General features: G+C 35.7%; 1 protein-coding gene across 1 annotated transcript in view; it reads left to right on the top strand.

The window, feature by feature from the left end:
* LOC149770287 (uncharacterized) overlaps positions 1 to 27,289 on the top strand; it is a 94,642-nt gene that overhangs the window by 25,458 nt on the left and 41,895 nt on the right. Inside the window, exons 11-19 of the mRNA XM_089949250.1 lie at positions 1,509 to 1,573; positions 3,499 to 3,831; positions 5,345 to 5,511; positions 9,395 to 9,572; positions 16,154 to 16,329; positions 16,940 to 17,134; positions 18,393 to 18,596; positions 19,072 to 19,278; positions 26,122 to 26,250. Of these exons, the coding sequence (XP_089805376.1) occupies positions 1,509 to 1,573; positions 3,499 to 3,831; positions 5,345 to 5,511; positions 9,395 to 9,572; positions 16,154 to 16,329; positions 16,940 to 17,134; positions 18,393 to 18,596; positions 19,072 to 19,278; positions 26,122 to 26,250 (1,654 nt within the window). The remainder of the gene's footprint in view (positions 1 to 1,508; positions 1,574 to 3,498; positions 3,832 to 5,344; positions 5,512 to 9,394; positions 9,573 to 16,153; positions 16,330 to 16,939; positions 17,135 to 18,392; positions 18,597 to 19,071; positions 19,279 to 26,121; positions 26,251 to 27,289) is intronic.

Here is a 27,289-nt window from a genome sequence, read left to right as displayed (position 1 = left end):
TTGGTAAACAAAAGGATTAATAAATGTATCAACTTGGTAAACAAAAGGATTAATAAATGTATCAACTCAGTAAACAAAAGGATTAATAAATGTATCAACTCAGTAAACAAAAGGATTAATAAATGTATCAACTCAGTAAACAAAAGGATTAATAAATGTATCAACCCAGTAAACAAAAGGATTAATAAATGTATCAACTTGGTAAACAAAAGGATTAATAAATGTATCAACTCAATAAACAAAAGGATTAATAAATGTATCAACTCAGTAAACAAAAGGATTAACAAATGTATCAACTTGGTAAACAAAAGGATTAACAAATGTATCAACTTGGTAAACAAAAGGATTAACAGACGTATCAACTCAGTAAACAAAAGAATTAACAGATCTAATGAGGTGAACATACGATGAGATCTCTGACCATGGCACATTCAGTTTGATGTGTGGGTTTTAAGAGCAGCAACTCTGATATGCAGCAAAGAATACATAATTTTACAATAACTATAAAATGAACTCCTCCAGAAATTAGGTGATCTCATGGGAATACTAATGTTTAGATTTGTATTATGCAAATCTTGTAGATCTCCCTTAGATCAAAGAGTATGGAAGATTCCATATGCTGACTTGAATTATTTAAAAATTCAGCATGTTTCTCATACTTGGCAAAATATGTAGAATGATGAGTCCACAAACTTAAGAACATCAAACCCACTATAGGTGAGTGGTATCCCTTGTATAGAACCAACCAGAGAGATAGGTGTTACTGTGCTGATCATCTCTCAGACACACATGATTTGTACAACCCTCCTAAGGGCTGAACTGGAGTGTGTACCCTGCCAGTGTCCAGTGGAGCACATTCTTGTTAGGTGTGTCATCTTCCACCCTGTGAGACAGAAGTATTTTGACATGAACTGCTTGTAGAAAGTGTACTGCTATTTACCACCCAAGAAAATCTTGGAATTTTAAATAAATTGGGGTTTATACAAGAAATTGTAATCATGTTTTGGGGGACATTTTAAGTCTGTTGCCTTTATCTGTTTTTTGCTTGCATTCTACACTACTATATACATACATTCAACAGTTATGTTAGTGGGTATTTAAGCTGTCTATTAATGGTAAAAATACAAACAGCACCAATATTAAACACTGCCAATACAATGGTTCCCCCACCCATTTTTTGAGAGATTTTTCTTAAACAAGTACATCTCCACAACATTAAAATGCTATTTTTGCCATTTTGTCCCTTCATGAGGGGCCATTCATTTTATAAGCCACATTTTCGTTTAGAAGTAGCCAGCTTAATAAGAACCACTGTAATATATTACATCACCCATGTAAAAAATACTCAGGAAACTTTTTGATAGGGTAGATTAAAATTATAACAATAAATATATTTTTTGGAACAAAGACATAGCTAATTGGTTGCTGATATGCCAGCTTCAGGTAAGGAAGATAACTTAATATGTACAGCAGACATTTAATATGGTTTCTTGTATTTATGACTGCAGTGGTGGCACAATGGGACAAAGGATGGAAGGTGATGGAATGGATGCTGAATCTATAATAATGACAGGTACATTTAGTCTACTTTTATACTCTATATATCCATGACATATAGTTCATATATCCATGACATATAGTTCGTATATCCATGACATATAGTTCATATATCCATGACATATAGTTCATATATCCATGACATATAGTTCGTATATCCATGACATATAGTTCGTATATCCATGACATATAGTTCGTATATCCATGACATACAGTTCATATATCCATGACATATAGTTCATATATCCATGACATATAGTTCATATATCCATGACATATAGTTCATATATCCATGACATATAGTTCATATATCCATGACATATAGTTCATATATCCATGACATATAGTTCATATATCCATGACATATAGTTCATATATCCATGACATATAGTTTATATATCCATGACATATAGTTCATATATCCATGACATATAGTTCATATATCCATGTGCAAAGAGCAGTGATCAAGATCTGATGAAATACAGTCATGGCAGGCAGCAGAGATCCAAATCTGTAGCTGTATAATGATATGCAGACAGCAGAGATCCAATTATGTGGCTGTATAATGATATGCAGACAGCAGAGATCCAAATCTCAGCTGTATAATCATATGTAGACAGCAGAGATCAAGTTTACACCTGTAAAATGATATGCAGACAGCAGAGATCAAGATTTACAGCTGTATAATATGTAGACAACAGAGATCAAGATTTAGAGCTGTATAATGATATGTAGACAGTGGAGATCAAGATTTACAGCTGTATAATGATATATAGACAGCAGAGATCAAGATATACAGCTGGATAATGTACAAATAAATTATGGGTGTAATGAACATCATTTGCCACCATCTTGTGGCAGATTATGTAGCAATATATCTCAGGCTGTGTCTCCTGACACATTATGAAGCAATAGATCAGGGTCTGTCTTCTGGCACATCATGCAGCAGTAGATTACAATCTGTCTTCTGGCACATCATGCTGCAATAGATTACAATCTGTCTTCTGGCATATCAAGTTGCAGTAGATTACAATCTGTCTTCTGGCACATCATGCTGCAGTAGATTACAATCTGTCTTCTGGCATATCATGTTGCAGTAGATTACAATCTGTCTTCTGGCACATCATGCTGCAGTAGATTACAATCTGTCTTCTGGCATATCATGCTGCAATAGATTACAATCTGGCACATCATGTTGCAGTAGATTATAATCTGTCATCTGGCACATCATGCTGCAATAGATTACAGTCTCTTCTGGCACATCATGCAGCAATAGATTATAATCTGTCCTCTGGCACATCATGCTGCAGTAGATTATAATCTGTCTTTAGGGTCTATGCTGGTGGCAGTTGGGTTCACATACATGTATAAATATGGCCAATGTATAACTGGTCATGTGACTCCTGTATTACCTAACACGGAAGTCTGTCATTCTTCCTAATCATCATTGACTTTGTTTCTTCATACCCAAGTTCATTCTTTCTTGGAGTTTTGAGAAAAATGCAAATTTACAAAGACATTTACAATTTTAGTATATTATTGTTATTTTGTTACAAACCTGGGTACATACTCAATTCAAAACAATTCATACTCTTGCATAATGAACCAGTATATAAAATATATTGAAAGTAAAATAGTTTTATTTTTTTTAAATATATTTTACTCTTACTGCAATTAAAGATAAAAAAAGCTATTTATCCAAGATGCACAATAGGGGATTAAAATAAAAGAGTCACCTTATTCAAAAATCACTTTTTTATAATATGCAATGACCTAATTAATTTTTGTCTCCAGCTTTTAACTGTTGCATATCCCTACTTTATCCTTTTTTTATTTTTATTTTTACCTGCAATATTTATTCTGACAATCTCTACTTTTGCAGTTCGCATGTCTCAGTTTTAGAGATCTATATTTTGGTGATTTATTTTTGTCTGACTTAAGGTGATAAGGTCGAGAAGGATCTTGAGGAGTTCAATGTCCGTGTGCTGTATGACAAACTGGAAGACCAGAATCTGCATTTGGCATCACAGCTCGCAAGGCAGAAGGAGGACCTTAAAGAGTTCTACGAGAAAATTGCAAAACAAAATGAGGAACTTAAGCTGCTGCTGCAAAATATGGATCCTGAAAAGCTGGCTCTTCTGGAACAAAAACTTGAGGCTCGTGCAAAGGCTTTCGAAAAGTTGCAGACCTCTGGAGAGAGTAGTGGTGAAGTAAACATCATCAATACCAGCTTGAAACTTGGAGGTCTTGGAGAAAGCAAGTACAAATTCACAGGTATAATTGATTGATTCATTGATCATTTTCATTTTTTGATCACTTGATTTCTTACCTTATTGATTTATTGATAAACTGAATGATTACTTTATTGGTAATTGATTTCTTATTGTTTTATTTGTTGATTACTAGATTGATTTATTTTGCTTTATTAATAGATTAATTAATTTTATTATTGCTGGTTGATTTCTGTATTGATTGATTAATAGATTGATTTCTTGCTTTTTTAGTTTTTTTATTGATTTGTTCGAATCTTTCATTTTTGTCAAAATAAGCCTGTCCTAAATACATTTTGTCAAGGTTTTGATAATCATTTTCTATAATTTTAGTGTCTTTTCATGTTTTATATTTATTCCTTATATAAGTATTGAAGAGATTGTATTTGTGGTGTATTTTTAATATTATGTATGTTAAAGGTAACATATTTGTGGTATATTTTTGTACAAGTTGGCATGATAAAATAACAAAACAGTTTTATTGTCTAAATTAACCACTTCATCGTGATCTAGAAAAGAGAGAAAACTCTATATGTTGGCAAGTTTTCATGCCAGCATGGGTACAAGTTACCATATATGCCTGCTTGTAAGTTATGTTCAGATGCAAACAACATGGGCCCTGATATGCCATTGCATAATGCACCAGCAGATCAGAATCTATGTTGTTTGTTCTCCTGCTTACTCATAACAAATTGCATAGACCTAGATCTGCTAATATATTATGTGACAGCAGATCTGGGTCTGTGCAGTTTCCAGTTGTACTTTACTTATAAGTGAGTATATATGGCGGTTATGATCATAACAATGAGCATATGAAAATAAGCAACAGAAGAAGAGCATTCTGGGAAAGTCACACATGGTAACCTTATATCAGGGTCTCGTGAGATACTTATCACTATAGAAAAATAAATTAAACTATACTAGATTTTTAAGTATATATTTTCATTAATTGGGAACATATTCAGTATATATCCTTGAAACAAAAATTAATGATGGTGGCTTAATAAGAACACATTTGTAAATATTATATCTTTTTGTTACTCTTTCTGAAAGAAAAAAATCTTCACAGAAGTTTTGTACAAAAATGTCCATATCATTTTCAATTCATTGCAACCTCCCATAGCAGACACCTCTCTTACACAAAAACTTGTATGTCTAGTGAGTGTAATGTTCCCCGTCTTCATTGCATTGCTAAATTTTACCTTGATTCAACAGCTACCTCCTTTATCCACCCAAAATAATCCATCCTGTTGTAGCTTCTTAAAGTATTGACATTTAGGGATGAGAATTATTTTTTCTAACACCCTGGCAAATATGGCCAGACATAACAGTTCTCTGACATTTTTCTAAAGTTTCTAGAATATTTACGAAATTCCAGATATTTGTGCAGTTTGTATTTTTTAGAAACTCTATTTTGGACAAGTAGAACATTTTAGAAAATCTTTGTGGCATCAGTTTGGGATCACAGTCCTTAAAATAATCAATGGTCCTAATTTTCTCCATCTTTATTTGTCCAGGTGGCAGTGGTCGTGAAGGTGAACTTATGGAAGCCCTGAAACAGCTACTAGACAAGCTGAATTCTGGTAACATCCCCATCAATAAGACAGTCTGGGAACAGCTCAAGAATGGCACCACTGGTGGGCAGTTGACATTGGTTGATCCTACGGCAACCATTGCTGTAAAGGCACGTCACAGAAGTTCAATAACAGCAATAAATTACTTTATATACTTGCTTATAAGATGAGTCCCAACTGCAAACTGCACAGACCCAGATCTGTCATCTCATAATACTCCAGCAGATCTGGGTCTGTGCAGTTTGTAAGAAGTAATCAGTATAACAAACATAGACCCTAATCAGTAGGCACATTGTGCTATGACAGAATAGGATCTGTGTTGTTTGCAGTTTGATTCAAGTTATAAGCAAATATTTACAGTGTCATGGATTTACTTGTTTTTGAATCCAAGTCCTCACCAAAGAAATCTTCTTTTTTAATCCAAGTCCTCAGCGAAAGAATCTCCTTTGTGAATCCATGTCCTTAGCCAAGGAATCTGCTTTGTGAATCCAAGCCCTTAGCAAAGGAATCTCCTTTGTGAATCCATGTCCTTAGCAAAGGAATATCCTTTGTGAATCCATGTCCTTAGCAAAGGAATCTCCTTTGTGAATCCATGTCCTCAGCAAAGGAATCTCCTTTGTGAATCCATGTCCTTAGCAAAGGAATCTCCTTTGTGAATCCATGTCCTCAGCAAAGGAATCTCCTTTGCGAATCCATGTCCTCAGCAAAGGAATCTCCTTTGTGAATCCATGTCCTCAGCAAAGGAATCTCCTTTGCGAATCCATGTCCTTAGCAAAGGAATCTCCTTTGTGAATCCATGTCCTTAGCAAAGGAATCTCCTATATGTATCCATGTCCTTAGCAAAGGAATCTCCTTTGCGAATCCAAGTCCCCAGCAAAATAATTTTTCATCATCTTCTACTACTGCTACTACTACTTATTTGTATGCCCCCACTGCTTGCAAATTTGGTCCTGTCTGTCCATCTGTCTTTACACATCTCTCAATCCATCCTGTCTGTCCATCTGTCTGTACACATCTCTCAATCCATCCTGTCTGTCCATCTGTCTGTACACATCTCTCAATCCATCCTGTCTGTCCATCTGTCTGTACACATCTCTCAATCCATCCTGTCTGTCCATCTGTCTATACACATCTCTCAGTCCATCCTGTCTGTCCATCTGTCTGTACACATCTCTCAATCCATCCTGTCTGTCCATCTATCTATACACATCTCTCAATCCATCCTGTCTGTCCATCTGTCTATACACATCTCTCAGTCCATCCTGTCTGTCCATCTGTCTATACACATATCTCAATCCATCCTGTCTGTCCATCTGTCTATACACATCTCTCAGTCCATCCTGTCTGTCCATCTGTCTATGCACATCTCTCAATCCATCCTGTCTGTCCATCTGTCTGTACACATCTCTCAATCCATCCTGTCTGTCCATCTGTCTGTACACATCTCTCAATCCATCCTGTCTGTCCATCTGTCTGTACACATCTCTCAATCCATCCTGTCTGTCCATCTGTCTGTACACATCTCTCAATCCATCCTGTCTGTCCATCTGTCTATACACATCTCTCAGTCCATTCTGTCTGTACACATCTCTCAATCCATCCTGTCTGTCCATCTGTCTATACACATCTCTCAATCCATCCTCTGTCCATCTGTCTGTACACATCTCTCAGTCCATCCATCCCATAAAGCTCATTAGCAAGATTGTGCAGAAGATGACCAACATATTGTTATCCATATTTAAATGACCTGATTAGATTTTCAAGTCATTAGAGCAATTTAAAGGTAGACAAATAAAAATTGGTTGTGATATTGGTATTTATATATATACGCATAAATCTGCCCAGATTGTTTTGCTATTAGAGTTAATCTGCAGTTTTTCATTTTTTGCATTCTTTGATATTTTGCACTTATTTTGATAAAAACCATGTTAATTTGATTAGACAAATATTACTTTAATTAGGTATATTAAATTTAGTATAATAATAACAACAACAATAATAATAATAGTGTTTATTTGTAATATAGGCCACTAGCCCATGATACAATGTCCATACACCATGTGGTACAGAAAGATGTTATAGTGCATAACAAAAGAACATTGTATTTATAAGAAGTATATGAAAGTGATAATTATTGGGGTTTTTTTTATATAGTTGAGATACAAGTATATACTGCACAATAATCAAACAAACTGACTTAAAGGTAACCCTAAATCTTGTGTGGAGCAAGATTTGTGATATTGATCTAGTAAAAATAATGATAATAATAATAATGATAATAATAATAATAATAATAATAATAATAAAACCTTTATTTTAATAGTGTGTTCCAGTTAGTTTATATTTAATTAATCTCTCTTGGGGCCCTGTATTATGTAAAAATATTTACAAGCAAAAGTAAAACTATGCACAATGTTTAAAATTTAAATATTTTATATGACTCTATGAAAAAATGGTAAATAAAATAAGAAATCAAGAAAGGTCTAGTGAATACACAAGTCATCTTTTTCATCATTAAATCATTTTGCTATTCTTTTATTAAATACATTCACTGATGTGATTTCCATGACAAAATTAGGTCACCTTATCCTGAAATATATTCACTGAATGATTTCCATGACAAATTTAGGTAAACTTTTCCTGAAATATATTCACTGATGTGATTTCCATGACAAATTTAGGTCAGCTTTTCCTGAAATATATTCATTGAGTGATTTCTGTGACAAATTTAGGTCAGCTTTTCCTGAAATATATTCACTGATGTGATTTCCATGACAAATTTAGGTCAACTTTTCCAGATGAGGTGGCATAAATATGCAAGGCTTCACTTGAATAATTATTTTGTAGATTTTGGAGTTTGGAATTTTTTTGTGGAAATATACCATGTTTGAGTAAAATTTGCATCATGTGATTTACCAATATTTTGGAGGGACCTCCATGATTCGAAATCTTACTGTAAATACTTGCTTATAAATCAAATCCAGCTGCAGAAATAACATAGACCCTGATCTCTTGTTGCAATATGTGCCAGCAAATTTGTGTCTATGCTGTTTGCTCTAATGATTTCTCCTAACAAACTGCAGAGACTCAGACCTGCCAGTGCATGATGCAATGGTTGATCATGTCCTGTCCAGTTTGCAGTTGCATTCAATTTATAAGCTAGTATATACTTTTAATTCTAGACATTCTGAAGAGTGACCTTTCTTTACTTGATAGTAATATTGGTTTCTTCATTACCTAATTAGGCTCTGTGTAATGTCCACTCATGAGAATCTTGCAAACCTTTTTCTGAAATTGAAATAGTTTGGTAGGCATGTTTTTATTTTGCATATTTAAATTACCTGGTTAGATTTTCATGCCATTATAAACATTTTTTTAGATTTTTCTGAACTTCTGAAGTATTTGGATTTCAACTTTTGGTCTGCAGTGAGTGTAGTGTGTTATATGTATGTTTTACAAATACAAATCTAGTTCTTTTTTCATCACATCACAGCAAGAAAAGTAAGCTTAGCATAAACAAAAGTGTTTTTCTAGGGTTTACAGATTCCCTATGATTTGTTGGAATGAAAATGACAAAAATTAAACCTTGGTGAAATTTTTTTCCAGAGATATGAAGTGAATGATCAATTCTGCATAAGAGAAATTATTTCTGCACAAAAGTACTTTTTTGCAAAAGAATTATATCAGCCTCAAAACTTCAGATTTTGCAGTCTTCTAAATGAATTAAGCTATTTTTCTTCTCAATATTGGCATCACATGTTTAGAAACCTAAATTAGCAATGAAGTTTTAGACATGAAAATATCTGTTATGGCAAGGACTGTGATGAAGGGTTTTACAAATTCAGTTGATCATTGATGTGGGGAAAATGTTTATTGTGAATGTACAACCTGAAATCAATTTGCATAAATTCGATGATTCTGATATGTTATAATATAAAGTATTTCACTTCAATTTCTTTTTTTTACCATGCACATGGTCTATACAATTTCCAGGGCATGAATAAGACTTGGGCAGAGCTGCTGAGACAGCAAAACATGGAACGATTACGGATGGAGCGAGACTTGCTGCGTGAGGAACAGGAGGCCCTTGAATCATTCCTGGAAGAGGAAGAAGACAAGAGGAAATCAACTGTGGATGCCATGACAGATGGACTGGTTTCCAATCTGCAAGGTTAGATAGAACATAGAGAATACAACTCACAGTCTAATTTTGTCAATGAAATCTGTTTGGCTTTAGCTTTAAAATTTTACCCTGTGCGTACATACTTTATTTGGTATACCTCCGTCATTTTGGAAGGAAAGAGACATAGCAGATAATGCTACAGAAGGTTTTGATGTCTCCTTGGGTGAGAAGTTTACCCCAGTAGATGGTCACAAACAAATTGTTTTATGAGCTACAGAACTAGTCATGGCGTGGTTATATATTAAATACCAGATTTCAAAGAATGAAAGCCACAGTCTCTGTGTGGTTATATATTAAATACTGGATTTCATAGAATGAAGGCCCCAGTCTCTGTGTGGTTATATATTAAATACTGGATTTCATAGAATGAAGGCCCCAGTCTCTGTGTGGTTATATATTAAATACTGGATTTCAAAGAATGAAGGCCCCATACTGTGTGTGGTTATATATTAGATACTGGATTTCAAAGAATGAAGGCCACTCATATTACCAGAAAGTTTTAAACAAATTTTCAAAAGAAGCCAATATGGTGTTGTTCAAAGTAGTAGACTTTTTTAAAATTTTATTTCTGTATCAGCACGTTTGTCAAGTCAAATTGCAGTACCACTCGATGTCAAGTCAAACTGCAATACCACTCGATGTCAAGTCAAACTGCAATACCACTCGATGTCAAGTCAAACTGCAAACAAGATCCTGATCTACCATAGCATAATGCACCAGTTCTTCTCATTACTCTTAACGAGCTGCACAGACCCAGATCTGCCAGCGCATTATGTGATAGCAGATCTGGGTCTTTGGAGTTTGAGGTTGGACTCATCGTATAAGTGATATACAATAAATTGGGAGATCTCAGTGGGCTGGAATTTTATAATATGATCCTGCAAGGGAATTGTTCTAATAAATTAGGCATGTAGCATATAATCTGTCTTTGCTTAAAAGTTTCCTCTGCAAAAGACTATTCATAGGATGGAAGCGTGATATACCAGTTTTACCATAAACGTATCTTGATTTTCCCAGATATTAACTTTATCATCTATGGCAGTTGAATAAAATGTCTGTGTCCCATTGCAAACGGGTGATAAGGAGTCTGATAAAATATGCACAGGTGTTGTATCACCCATCTTAATTCTGCAAATTTTGGTTGAAATGTTACTAATCTTAGGGGTAAGTTGTGCAATTTGTACATTTTTATAGTTGCAGCACCAATTTTTAATCATGTTGGGTTTTATAAGTGTTTCCTAGGATAGCTTAATAAACTGTAATGCATTTTCTCAATAAAAACATGTCCTTTAAAACAAGCCAATTTTTGTATTATTGTACATTTATGCTTAACAATTCTTGACCTTTAAAAATGGAACAAGATTTTACAATTATTAAAGATTAAAGATTAAAAGATGTACAGTTTTTATACTAAAGTTTGTTTTAAAATATTGCATTTTTCCCCATTCTGTCAATCTTGGTACATTTACCCAGACAAAACCAGACCACTAAAAATGATCACTCTCTGTTAAGTGTCAAATCTTGCCTCTATAACTTGGCAGTGTTTTTTCCAGAATTTTCTATAATTTTCATCTATTTTCTCAAATGTTTGACTGATTTTATTACGGATAGTTCCCACTTCACATCAAGTTCAGTGATGCAAATGGTCGAGAAAACATTTTCCTTTGGTAATCAATGAAGTATTTAACTTGGGATTTCATTAGCACAAGAATGGATGGCATAGTTTTTCAAGCTTGGTGAAATATGAGGTTGGTAAAGAAGGAGATGGAAGGTATTAGATAAGGACCATGGACATGAATGGTGTTAGATAAGGATGGATCATGGAGATGAAAGGTGTTAGATAAGGACCATGGACATGAATGGTGTTAGATAAAGATGGATCATGGATATGAAAGATATTAGATAAGGACCATGGAGATGAAAGATGTTAGATAAGGACAATGGAGATGAAATGTATTAGATAAGGACCCTTGATATAAAAGTTCTATGATAGAACCTTGGAGATGAAAGGTATTAGATATGCTACAATCTAGTTGCCACTAATTGCATATTGCATGTATATAGACTATGTGGTTTTATATGTATGAATGAGTGTATGTGTGTGGGAGATGAAGGAAAGAATGTGAGTATGCTGTCTGTGTGGGAAATGAATGAAAGAATGTGAGTATATTGTCTGTGTGTTGGAGATGAAGGAAAGAATGTGAGTATACTGTCTTTGTGTGGGAGATAAAGGAAATAACATGAGCATATTGTTGTATATGCATGCCCCCATGTATATGTATGTGTCTGTATGTAAAAATGTGCATTTATATCAGGGCCTCATGGTAGATTAGTTCTTCATGCTCTTTAATAAGGTATTATTATTAGCAGTTGAGATTTGATGGAAAACTGGTGTAGTGCATTACACACCAAACTTGATGATATGTATGGATGACCTGATGATATGTATGGATGGGCTTGATGATATGTATGGATGACTTGATGATCTGTATGGATGACTAGATGATATGTATGGATGACTTTATATGTATGGATCAAAGGCTTTATATGGATGGACAACTTGATATGTATGGATGACTAGATGATATGTATGGATGACTTGATGATATGTATGGATGGGCGTGATGATATGTATGGATGACTTGATGATATGTATGGATGACTAGATGATATGTATGGATGACTTTATATGTATGGATCAAAGGCTTTATATGGATGGACAACTTGATATGTATGGATGACTAGATGATATGTATGGATGACTTTATATGTATGGATCAAAGACTTTATATGGATGGATGACTTGATATGTATGGATGATTTGATGATAGGTATGGATGGCTTGATGATAGCTATGGATGACTTGATATGTTTGGATGACTTTATATGTATGGATCAAAGACTTTATATGGATGGATGACTTGATATGTATGGATGATTTGATCATAGGTATGGATTGTGATGCTTATTTCATGAGGGGCAACATATAATGACAAATACTTTTAATAAATTTCATCGAAATGGCTAATTTTATGGCTGAACATGGATACCCAATGGGTGATGTTATTGCTGTGGACAACTGTGTAACCTACCATGATAGGAGTGAGCAGGTGCTAGAGGATCAGCTGAGACATTTAGTAAAGGCTTATTTTATACCCTAAATTAACTTTTATTCCAAATATCACATACAAAGGTAAAAAAGCCCTGGATTTTATGATATGGCAAATACACATCAGGAGTGGATCTGAAGGTTTAGTTCCAGTTATACGTCATAAGTAAGATCAAAGCTTGATTGCATGTGAGTCAGCTTGTAAATCTTACCTGCTTGATCTGATACACAGTCAAGAAGTCAAGTACTTATACTTGGTATGGGTGCATTTAGAATTTTGCCATCAGAAAACCTCTATGTTGAGGAAAATGAACAATCATTTTATTTCGGATGAATGAAATTGGCTTGTCAGTATGCTTTCTAATCCATCTAAACCCACATATTATGTAGTGTTGAGGCCCAAGTACCAAATCTTATAAATTCAAAAACCAAACTTCATTCCACCTTTTGGCAAATATGGTTGCTAGAAATATTGCATAATTATGTATTCCCAAATCACCACCATGGTTATCAAAACCTCACAAAATAATGTTTGACCTTTTGCAAATTCAAACAAGTCTCCTATTTCAGATAAAATTCAATGAAATCAGAGCCTTTAATCATAGCCATATGCTGTTGTATACAGATGGTTCCAAAGATGAAGACAAAGTTGGAGATGCCATTGCAACACTAAATGTCAACATTATCAAGCAACTGCCATTGCAGCACCCCATGTCACCATATCAAGCTGCCATTGCAACACCCCATATCACCATATCAAGTGGGTTGCTAGGTATTACAACAACCCATGGCATCATATCAGCTGGGATGTTGTTCAAGTTCAAAGAGGACCTTGATATTACTGACAGGTTTGGTTTCTGTGAGTATGTGAGTGGCTGATCAAGCCAATTTGTGCTCTGAACTGCCTGTGTTACACTTGACAGGAGATGCAACTTAGATTAACAGAGGACAGATCTGAGATTTTAACTGCTTCTGTATTATCTTCCATTTAAAGCCTGTAGCTCTGGTATGAATGAGACTCTGCCAGGTGGAGTAATCCTGTGTATGATCTTCCCAAGATGCTAGGGTCAATATTAAAGTGATTCAGCAATGACTTAAGGGAATCTTTGAATATCAGTTGGGTTACTAGATATTACAACCCCCATAGCACCCTATCAAGTGGGTTACTAGATATTACAACACCCCATGGCACTATATCAAGTGGGTAACTAGATATTACGACACCCCATGGCACTATATCAAGTGGGTAACTAGATATTACAACACCCCATGGCACTATATCAAGTGGGGTACTAGATATTACAACCCCCATATCACCACATGAAGTGGGTTACTAGATATTACAACCCCCGTATCACCATATGAAATGGGTTACCAGATATTGCAACCCCCATATCACCATATGAAGTGGGTTACTAGATATTGCAACCCCCATATCACCACATGAAGTGGGTTACTAGATATTACAACCCCCATATCACCATATGAAGTGGGTCACTAGATATTACAACCCCATATCACCATATGAAGTGGGTTACTGGATATTGCAACCCCCATATCACCATATGAAGTGGGTCACTAGATATTACAACCCCATATCACCATATGAAGTGGGTTACTAGATATTACAACCCCCATATCACCACATGAAGTGGGTTACTAGATGTTACAACCCACATATCACCATATGAAGTGGGTTACTAGATATTGCAACCCACATATCACCATATGAAGTGGGTTACTAGATAATACAACCCCTATAACACCATATGAAATGGGTTACTAGATATTATAACCCCCTCATAGCACCCTATCAGTTGGGTTACTAGATATTACAATCTTTGATAGCACCCTATCAGTTGGGTTACTAGATATTACAACCCCCATATCACCACATGAAGTGGGTTACTAGATATTACAACCCACATATCACCATATGAAGTGGGTTACTAGATATTACAACCCCCATAACACCATATGAAATGGGTTACTAGATATTACAATCTCCTCATAGCACCCTATCAGTTGGGTTACTAGATATTACAACCCACCATCACACCCTATCAGTTGGGTTGCTAGATATTACACACACACCCATAACATCATATCAGGTGGGTTACTTGATATTACAATCCCCCCATAGCACCATATCAAGTGGCTTACTAGATATTACAACACCCTCAAAACACCATATCCAGTGGGTAACTAGATATTACAACACCCTCAAAACACCATATCCAGTGGGTAACTAGATATTACAACACCCTCAAAACACCATATCCAGTGGGTAACTAGATATTACAACACCCTCAAAACACCATATCCAGTGGGTAACTAGATATTACAACACCTCATGGCACTATATCAAGCGGTTTACTAGACGACGTATCAGTTTTCACTGCAGAGATTACAGCTAAAGCCTTGAACTATGTTGAAACTTCTTTAAAATAACAAAAAACTTACACCATTTTTTTCAGATTTCTTTTCCACATTTGAAGCCTTCCAGAATCTTAAATCTGACAACCTGTTAATATCCTAGATATTACAGAAACATGATATTCTTGTGCAATGTTGGGAAAAGTATTCTGTGTTGTTGCTTACCTAGTCACAATGGCATAAGGTGTAATGAAAGGGCAGTCAAAGCTGCCCTGTGGTCACCTGTTTCTGAATGGATTTAGATTCTACATACTGTACTGACTTCAAATGTTGTGTAAATCAGCATATTTGTCATACTTGGCAAACTATGTGGAATGAAAACTCCACAAACAAACTTAAGAATGTCAAACTGACTACTGGAGAGATAAGTTGAAATTGTGCTGATCTTGAATTGGGTATTCATACTTGACTCATGCAATCCTCCTAAAGGGTGAACCTCTACCTGAAAGTATAACTTACTGGTGGCTACTTAAACTGGAACACATTCTTGACAAGTGTGTGTTGCAGTCATGGGCATTAATTATTTTGTAGGACGATGTCCAAATCCGAATGAGAAACACAGTAATAGTATATGTTTGTGCATAGGTTGGATCCAACTGTAAACTCCATAGACCCCATCATCCATCACATAATGTACTGGCAGATCTGGGTCTGTCCAGTTTGTTAGGAGTAATCAGTGGAACAGACAATATATTGCCATCATTTATTGCAAATAAAAAGTCAGCTTAAGTTACAAAAATAGAAAATTATGGTCTACACCATACACAAACCTGTATAATATTTTTAATCTGCTCGAAGTGAACATTGGGAAAATACTGGAAAACCAATATCAAGAGTGTCAAAATAGGAGGTTAGAAACACTAGAAGAATGTGTGAAAAATCCTCCAAAGTGTTTGTTGCATGATTTAAAAAAACCCAAAACATTTAAATTCTAGGGATGGGGGCCTCGTAATGTTATTGTTGGAATCATCCATGCATCTATTGAAGACTAATGTCAGATCTTGTATGCCCCCAATATTTACAGGAGATTTGAGGGACACTGAAGTTAGGGAAATAATGAACAACTATGAAAAGACATTGGAGAGTAACATGAGCAAACTGAGTGGTGACAAAGAACGACAGGCTAATGCACTGAGACAAAAATTGGCTGAAAGACGTAAACAAAGAGAGGAAGCACTCGCTGAAAAACACAGAAAGGAGGTAAGAATTTGAAAGAAAACAATAACACTTCAAACTATTTCAGATCTGTTGTAATAAATATATAAAATGCTTTCCTTCACATACTACTGTGTGTCTGCACTAAAAGACTTACCGTATTTCATGTTATTTTTCGTACCCTTTAAATTTTCATACACCATCAAGCCATAAAAATACTAATTAATTCTATCATATTTTTTCGTACACAAAATTTAATATTTTTTCGGTCATCCTATTATTTTTCCTACATAAAATGATCTTCTGTGAAGATTTACTTTTGCTAATGTGAGTAAGAAGATGCAGGTGCTCTAATGCTGCCATCCTCTTACATTTTAAGTTATCTATTAAAATCGTATATCAGATATAATTGCATAAGATATACAATTTCAAAGCTATCTTGTAATGTTTATAAGTGTCTGATAAAGTTTATAAGATATTTAGCTTTTGGACTAAATGGTAATTTTATTGTTATACCTATGTATGTCACACTGGCACCCATAATTCAGATTAAATATTGCCTTCTATTTTAAAGTGAAGAGTCCGAATGAGACATGATATGTTTTTTGTAACAACTATACAGGATAAATGTTTGCATTATTTTGTGTGTTTTCAGGCCAATGATGTCGGCCTTCCTCCAGCTCCTGACAAGACTGATGTTTCAGATGTAAAGCTTCGGACATCCCAGTCTGTCTTGGATGCCCTACAGGCAGAGGAGACAGCAGCTGCAGCTAAATCTGAGATGGAACTTGATGATGAACTGGGAGAAGAGGAGAGGAGGGTGTTGTCAGAGAAAATGAATGAACATCTGGTAGGTGAAACAATTTAAATAATATTACAGGTGGGAAAAAGTTTTAAAGTAGAAATTTTTGGTAAAATGCAAGCTTTTTGCAGGAATTTTCCTAAATAAATGTGGTTACATTTTGTAAGTGTGATACTCCAGTTTTGCCTTCTGAAAGATGTATTGAACCAAATCTATGCATGACAGATAGTGAACCACTTGAAGTGATTGAAAATTTTGTATCTACCTGCTGTTATCATTGTTCATCGAAGTATACACCAATGTCAGTCCTTCTCATTCATTCCAGATTGCATAAAGCGCATATACACAATTCTTTTATGAACTGTCTAAACCATTGACGTCAACTTCATGAAAATTAGTCTCGGTTTTGGAAAGAGAATTCTTGTGAAATGGCATTCATCTGTAGTATCATTGATAAATGGCTGAAAGCTGTAGATAAAGTGTGTAGGCTATACAGTTCTTCTTGAAGTATTATCAATGAATAAATGTGATGGAGATACTCTTAATTGGCTTTCATCCTACTTGAGCGATAAATTTAGGTAGGTCATACTAAACGAACACCTATCTGAAAATAAACCATAATTTGTGGAGGACCACAAGGTTCTATCTTATGCCTTTGTTAGATGCTCTCCTCATAATTGGCCATCCTCTGAAATTAGGAGATAACTGACGTGTATGCTGATGACAGTATCGTGCCTGATGCCCCAAGCAATCAAGATCGACTTGAGAAAAACCTTCACACTGTTCTCAGCAGATTTCAGTCATAGTGCATGATTCTTAATACAGTCAGAACAAAAGTCTTGTTGATAACTGCATGGCAGAGAGGAGTGTGTTCTCTGGTGTAACTTTTAGGTCATTTTACATTAATTTTAAAAAAATAATTTTTGTACTGCTTTGCAAAGCAGAGAATAAAAGTATTTTCACTTTATTCCAACAGAAAACTAAAGTACTGTAAAACATCTAAGTATAATCTGCTGATGCTTTGATTTAAATCAGAGCACTATCCGCTAGTCCATGTGTTCACTCATTGGTATATAGAACCTTAGTATAACACGAAATGGTGATTATGAATATTTAAATATGTAAAAGAAAATTGCAAGCTCCATAACAATCCATTCATGTTGTCATCAGTATTTAAATCAGGCACATCTTATCACCACAAAAATATAGCAGGCATTTTGGTGAAATCATTTTACTTGTTAAGTTTGCTACAATTTAGTTATTTACAGTTACTTTAGTTATTTAGAATCAATTATTTGACCCATAGGATGCCTTGACCACTCAGGGAGTAATTACACCTGCCTTACGGGACAAGCTTCTTCAACAGCATCATGATGCGGAAAAGGTTCTAGCCCAGGTCCATGATCAGAGACGTCAGCAGCAACTCTCTAATCTCAAGGAGAAGATTGCTCAATGTCGTCGCAAGCGCATTGAGAAACTCAGAAATAAACATGAGAAAGAAAAGAGTGATGTAAGTAGAAATTTGTTTTTTATGGTTAATTGTGTATAAAACTCTTATCAGTAAATAAAAAATATTGGAATACATTGAAAAACAAAAGTTAAACAAATTAAAATCAGTATCCTACAATGTAATGCTGGTTATATGATTCACATAATTTAATAATTTTCTTTGTGTCTGGGACAGTTTAAATAATTGTCATGAATTCATTTTTTTATTTGGACATAACTCTAAATCTAATATTACAACCTGGTAAAATTTGGGAGTAGAGCCTCAGTGGTTCTGTGGTTATCATATCAGATACATAAACAAATCCATGTATATTTGAATCCTGTCATCAAGTCAGCTCTGATTATCTGCTGTCATTTGTCCCCTGGATAAGTCACTTTATTTGTTTTGCTATATAATGTTTTGATGAGCTGTAAAATGAAAATAGAAAATGAATCATCCATAGTGACAGGTGATGTGAAAATTTCTCTCACTACAGCTCTCTGCCCGTCTGATCCAAGAGGGTCGCCATGAAGACCTTGAGCGTGAGATGGCAGCACTGAAGAGACTCTTGGAACAGGAAATGGAAGCAGCAGAAGCAGAGATGGATGCAGAGGAAAATGAACATGTCCAGAAGATCACAGAAAACCTGAACAATGAACACACTGCAGGTTTGAAGGAGAAGCAGAGAAAGATCCTTGCAGAGGTTTGAATTTTTTAAAAATTTACTTTTGACTTATAATTTATTTATTTATTTCAACAGTTAGCTCACATGACAATTAAGGACAATGGTGCTAATGGTATGGTCTCTTGACCATCATGTGTTGTCCATTGTCCATCAACATTGGCAAATTTTCATTTCTTTAAAACCACTAGGCCTGTTTCAATCAAATTTGGCAAAGAACATTTTGGCTTGGACAGTATTCAGTTTTATAAAAATGATACCAATATGCCATCAAAGGTGGTTGTGATTACTTAAAATTGAATACCTCTCAATGAATTTTGCTCAAAACCGATAAGCAGAAATTAACCAAATTTAACTGAAATATCTTGGAATAAAGGGCTTTCATTTTTATGCAAATGATGCTGATCTGCCATTATTATCAAATATAGCTGCCATTATTATATATTATCAAATATACCTGCCATTATTATATATTATCAAATATACCTGCCATTATTATATATTATTAAATATACCTGCCATTATTATATATTATCAAATATACCTGCCATTATTATATATTATTAAATATACCTGCCATTATTATATATTATCAAATATACCTGCCATTATTATATATTATTAAACATACCTGCCATTATTATATATTATCAAATATACCTGCCATTATTATATATTATCAAATATACCTGCTATTATTAAAATGTAGGGGCCCCGAGTGGCTGAGTGGTCTAAAGCACTCACCGTTACGGATCACTGCCATCTCACCTCTGTCTGCGTGAGTTCGAGTCTCAGCCTCGGCTAACGTTGGTACGTGAGAAAGCCTGCCAGTAGCTTCTCGTGGGTCGATGGTTCTTCCCTGGGTTTTCCAGGGTTCTTCCTCCACCAATTATACTGGCCGCCATGTATAGCCTATCTTGTGCTGAAAAATGGCGTTAAACCCTACAACAACAACAACAATTAAAATGTAGAGAATCATTTTCTTCTTCTTGTCAAAAACTAATCAACAGAGTTGTATCAAATTTAACAGAAAGCATGACTTGCATGAAGGTCTTTAATATTTTTGCAATGATGCCATCAGATATGGATGCCATTAAAACCCTTTAGCTACTACTGCCTCATCTACATGTCACCTATAAATAGCTCCTCAGCCCCACTGCTGCATATATCCTGTATTGATAACACTTCTTTAGTCCCCACTGCTGCATATATACTGTATTGATAACACTTCTTTAGTCCCCACTGATGGATATATACTGTATTGATAACACTTCTTTAGTCCCCACTGATGCATATATACTGTATTGATAACACTTCTTTAGTCCCCACTGTTGCATATATACTGTATTGATAACACTTCTTTAGTCCCCACTGTTGCATATATACTGTATTGATAACACTTCTTTAGTCCCCACTGATGCATATATCCTGTATTGATAACACTTCTTTAGTCCCCACTGATGCATATATCCTGTATTGATAACACTTCTTTAGTCCCCACTGATGCATATATCCTGTATTGATAACACTTCTTTAGTCCCCACTGTTGCATATATACTGTATTGATAACACTTCTTTAGACCCCACTGATGCATATATACTGTATTGATAACACTTCTTTAGTCCCCACTGATGCATATATGGGTATAATCCAGCACTGCTCAAAATCCCGGTGCTGCATAGATAGGTATGTTACCCCTATGTTAGCTGAATGATGGATAGTTCAAAGTACCAATGAGAGGACTGTTTACTGAACATTTGATACAAGTTGAAATATGGGCAGTTAAATTTAGACACACAGGAAAGGCTTTTCCACACATTACAAAAGACATGTAGTTGATATAAACAAAGATGGATTCCGATTCTGATATAAACAAGTTTTAAGGGTTTAAATGCAAGCAGTATAGAAGAATTTGATGTATCAGTCTTAGAAACTGGATCATATATTTATGTTAGTCCAGTTTCAACACCAGATGCAAGTAATTGTGAATCAGTTTTTGAGGAGGCCTTAGTCCTACTTGCACAATGGAGTGATGACATTGCTTTGTTCAAGATCAACAAATTTTATTCAGATGATGGGTCCACAGTTGTGATTGGACCACTAAGCAAAGATAAAGATTTTTTCTAAAGTTATTTTTCCAGAATTTCTGGTAGAAAAACTTAAGAAACAAATGATTATGCCAATGAGAATGGGGGACCAAAAGCAACACTAGACATGATATGATACTAGCATCATGGAGATGTGGGCATTCCTTGGAATCTATATGATTGTCATGAATAATATGCAGATATCCAAGGACATTTGTGTGTGGATAATGAACCCCTCATTCGAGCATTTGGGAAGGATGAGGGCCATTATTGGAGTAAAGCCGGAGGCTGAGCATGTATACATAGCATATTACTCTGTCATTGGCAGGAACAGGCGCTCTTCAAAGAAAAGGAAACTTTTTTATCAATCACATGATGTGTCACCTGAAGTATCCTATATAAACAAGCCACTCGTACGAGGTATCTCATAGTTTAAAGTGAAGTGCTTTGTTACCTATATAAGACAGGGAGGGAAAACCCTAGTGTAGTAAAACCTCAACTTGCAACAAAGAATGGGTGGGTGTATACATTTTTGGCCTCCGTATTTACTCCAGTAATGCCCCTCATCCTTCCCAAATGCTTGGATGAAGGGTTCATTATTTTCCGTAAAGCCTTTGGCCTCGCATGTATACCTAGCATCTTTGAAGATTGACAACAAAACATCTACTGAAAACATCAGTAGGAAAAAGGCAACATTTCTCTTTATTTTTCTGTTTTTTTGGCTTCATAACTACTCTCTCTTTTGAGGAACTTGCCTCAACTTTGAAAAGGCTGCAATATCCTCAGGCCCAAAACCTGAAAATTCAAAGTGGGCTTCAAGGTCGGTAATTGAGAGGACTATGGAAAAAAAAAGAAACTATGACAAATAACACATATAGCTTGGACCATGTCCGAAGTTGGCTACAACACAACCTAAATACACTCCTATTATTGTACTTACTGCTCCGCTACAATGCCAGAATAACTATGAGATACCTCATGTGGGTGGCTTGTTTATATAGGATACTTCAGGTGACACATCATGTGACTGATAAAAAAGTTTTCTTTTCTTTGAAGAGCACCTGTTCCAACCAATGACAGAGTAACATGCTATGTATACATGTGAAGCCGAAGGCTTACGGAAAATAATGGTTGTTTTTGAGAGGTACCACTCTCAACTATATAATTAGCATGGATTTCATTCATATTTTATATGTACATATATAGATATTGGATTTACTTTGTGGGATTCAAAACAGTTTACATGACTGATTTCTTGAATGATGGGTTGTAGGAATGTCATGGTGGAAATATATTGATATCAGACACTATACAGGGTAAGATGTTTTTTATTTCATTGTATTATTCCAGCAATAATGAACATAATAATGAAAATAAATATAACCATGTTTTCAGTGTCAGTTTATTTAGTGAGTCATTATTATGCTCCAGCATTCAGCCTTGCAACCAGACTCAGTATCTCAACAACTGATATGGTAACACTTAGCAACTGATATGGTAACACTCAGCAACTGATATGGTAACACTCAGTAACTGATATGGTAACACTCAGTCGCTGATATGGTAACACTCAGTAACTGATATGGTAACACTCAGTTGCTGATATGGTAACACTCAGTAACTGATATCGTAACACTCAGCCGCTGATATGGTAACACTCAGCAACTGATATGGTAACACTCAGTCGCTGATATGGTAACACTCAGCAGCTGATATGGTAACACTCAGCAGCTGATATGGTAACACTCAGCAGCTGATATGGTAACACTCAGTCGCTGGTATGGTAACACTCAGCAGCTGATATGGTAACACTCAGCAGCTGATATGGTAACACTCAGCAGCTGAAATGGTAACACCCAGTCGCTGATATGGTAACACTCAGCAACTGATATGGTAACACTCAGCCGCTGATATGGTAACACTCAGCAACTGATATGGTAACACTCAGCAACTGATATGGTAACACTCAGCAACTGATATGGTAACACTCAGTCGCTGATATGGTAACACTCAGCAACTGATACGGTAACACTCAGCAACTGATATGGTAACACTCAGCAACTGATATGGTAACACTCAGTCGCTGATATGGTAACACTCAGTAACTGATATGGTAACACTCAGTTGCTGATATGGTAACACTCAGTAACTGATATCGTAACACTCAGCCGCTGATATGGTAACACTCAGAAACTGATATGGTAACACTCAGCAACTGATATCGTAACACTCAGTAACTGATATGGTAACACTCAGCAGCTGATATGGTAACACTCAGCAGCTGATATGGTAACACTCAGTCGCTGATATGGTAACACTCAGTCGCTGATATGGTAACACTCAGCAGCTGATATGGTAACACTCAGCAGCTGATATGGTAACACTCAGCAGCTGATATGGTAACACTCAGTCGCTGATATGGTAACACTCAGCAAGTGATATGGTAACACTCAGCAAGTGATATGGTAACACTCAGCAACTGATATGGTAACACTCAGCTTCTGATATGGTAACACTCAGCAACTGATATGGTAACACTCAGCAACTGATATGGTAACACTCAGCAACTGATATGGTGACACTCAGCAACTGATATGGTAACACTCAGTCGCTGATATGGTAACACTCAGCAACTGATATGGCAACACTCAGCAACTGATATGGTAACACTCAGCAACTGATATGGTAACACTCAGTCGCTGATATGGTAACACTCAGTCGCTGATATGGCAACACTCAGCAACTGATATGGTAACACTCAGCAACTGATATGGTAACACTCAGTAACTGATATGGTAACACTCAGTCGCTGATATGGTAACACTCAGTAACTGATATGGTAACACTCAGCCGCTGATATGGTAACACTCAGCAACTGATATGGTAACACTCAGCAACTAATATGGTAACACTCAGCTGCTGATATGGTAACACTCAGCAGCTGATATGGTAACACTCAGCAACTGATATGGTAACACTCAGCAACTGATATGGTAACACTCAGCAACTGATATGGTAACACTCAGTCACTGATATGGTAACACTCAGCAGCTGATATGGTAACACTCAGCAACTGATATGGTAACACTCAGCAACTGATATGGTAATACTCAGCAACTGATATGGTAACACTTGGCAACTGATATGGTAACACTCAGCAACTGATATGGTAACACTCAGCAGCTGATATGGTAATACTCAGCCACTGATAAAACAACACTCAGCACAACAGCTGTAATAATTAAAGGGTTAAATTAGATGAGTTTTTCTTGTCAAAAGTTGTTGATCAGATTTTACCAAAATTTGACAAAAAACATTCCTGCACAAAATGCTTTAAAGTTTTTTTCACAAATGATGTTTGTCCACATTCAAATATGCCTGCTGTTGATAAAAATTAAAAAAGCATTAAAAAGCTTCTTCTCAAAAACTGCTTAAAAGAATCTGAATGAATTTAACTGAAAGTTTTCTGTTATAAATGGATTTTTTGCTTATACAAAGTTGCCTATAAAAATGGAAAAACATTTCAAACATTGCTATCTAAAAATAAAAAAATGGGAAACAGAATTTAACCATCGTTCAGAGAAAGCATCCTGGCATAATGGTCTATTAGTATTGGATAAATGGAGCTGATGTGCCATTAAACATGGATGAAGATCAAAGGCAAGATAAATCCCAAATAATTATTTCAATATGTATGCAGTCAGCAACACTGGAAGAAATTTGCACAGTCTGTATCCCACTGACTCAGATATCTTGTATCATTTGGTGTTACATTTGTGTTTGAGGCAGGTGTCAGCCAGGTTTACATTCTCAGGCCCACTTGGGTCTCATGCTATGTCAGGCCTACATGGGTCACATGCTATCACAGCCCTACATGGGTCACATGCTATGTCAGGCCTACATGGGTCACATGCTATCACAGCCCTACATGGGTCACATGCTATGTCAGGCCTACATGGGTCACATGCTATCACAGCCCAACATGGGTCACATGCTATGTCAGGCCTACATGGGTCACATGCTATGTCAGGCCTACACGGGTCACATGCTATGTCAGGCCAACATGGGTCACATGCTATGTCAGGCCTACATGGGTCACATGCTATCACAGCCCAACATGGGTCACATGCTATGTCAGGCCTACATGGGTCACATGCTATGTCAGGCCTACATGGGTCACATGCTATGTCAGGCCAACATGGGTCACATGCTATCACAGCCCAACATGGGTCACATGCTATGTCAGGCCTACATGGGTCACATGCTATGTCAGGCCAACATGGGTCACATGCTATGTCAGGCCAACATGGGTCACATGCTATGTCAGGCCAACATGGGTCACATGCTATGTCAGGCCAACATGGGTCACATGCTAAGTCAGGCCTACATGGGTCACATGCTATGTCAGGCCTGCATGGGTCTCATGCTATCACAGCCTGACATGGATCACATGCTATCATTATTTACTCAGTATGGATTGTTAAAATAAAAGGTGTTGACAGTTCAATAAATGCACTTTTGATGGCTTAGATGTTTTCATTATGTGGTGTGTTAGGTGGAGAAGACTAGACATTCTGGAGGAAATCCATTAATCACAGACATGTGGTAAAATACCTTTATTTATGTCAATGCCAGGAATTGAACCCAAAACTGTACAGATGTTAAACACCAAATAGTTCATTCTAAACTAAAAATATGTGGTAAACCCATTTTATTCAAGAAACGCTTGTAAGTAAATTTGTTGATTAGACCATAATTGCTTTTTTGTGTATGCAGGTTGCAGAGAACTGCCCAGCAGCCGAGCAAGTTGCCATGCAACGGCTGATGGATCAACATCGTCATGAACTTGAGGCACTCCAGCAAGATCTGAATCTACAGAGAGACAGACATGTCAGTGACCTTCAGGTAAAGCTCATAGAATAGCCATAAGTAGATCAATGACCTCCATGTAAAAGTCACACAAGCTGAAAAAAGTCATCAAGGTAACCTTACGTCAATGATCATCAAGAAAAAGGTCTTGCCCTGTACCCAAAGAATACTCTGGGAAGAAAATTTTAACTGTGGTTTTTATTTTCAATAAATAATCCTGTTACAATGCAGTTACCAAATTAAATTACACAATTAGCATCATATTTTTCATTTAATGTGTCCATAATTTTATCATTGGTGTCATCCATGGCAAAGAAGTCAGTACAATACAACCTGTCTTGTAAGCCCACCTGTTTTGAGAGTACAAATTCTTAATGCAATAATTATTGTGATTTTACCTTTAATAAGAGACTAAACACCTTGAGAGATCACATTTCGTTGGCAGAAGGAATGGTCTCTCAAGATAGTTTCAGCTGTATTATCACATTTTAAGAGGTGATTGAATCAGTATTTATCACTATTGAATCAGTATTTATCCATACTGAATCAGTATTTATCCATACTGAATCAGTATTTATTCCTATTGAATCAGTATTTATCACTATTGAATCAGTATTTATCACTATTGAATCAGTACTTAAGTACTGAATCAGTATTTATTCCTACTGAATCAGTATTTATCACTATTGAATCAGTATTTATCACTATTGAATCAGTATTTATCCATACTGAATCAGTATTTATCCATACTGAATCAGTACTTAAATACTGAATCAGTATTTATTCCTATTGAATCATTATTTATCACTATTGAATCAGTATTTATCACTAGTGAATCAGTACTTAAATACTGAATCAGTATTTATCACTATTGAATCAGTATTAATCCCTATTGAATCAGTATTTATCCATACTGAATCAGTATTTATCCATACTGAATCAGTACTTAAATACTGAATCAGTATTTATTCCTATTGAATCATTATTTATCACTATTGAATCAGTACTTAAATACTGAATCAGTATTTATCACTATTGAATCAGTATTTATCACTATTGAATCAGTATTTATCCA

The sequence above is a fragment of the Sinohyriopsis cumingii genome, unplaced genomic scaffold (genome assembly GCF_028554795.1).
Source record: "Sinohyriopsis cumingii isolate HCF-2022 unplaced genomic scaffold, ASM2855479v2 utg002481l, whole genome shotgun sequence".
Lineage (NCBI taxonomy): Eukaryota > Metazoa > Mollusca > Bivalvia > Unionida > Unionidae > Sinohyriopsis > Sinohyriopsis cumingii.
The sequence above is the reverse complement of the archived record's forward strand: the minus strand, read 5'-3'. Positions and strand labels throughout refer to the sequence as shown.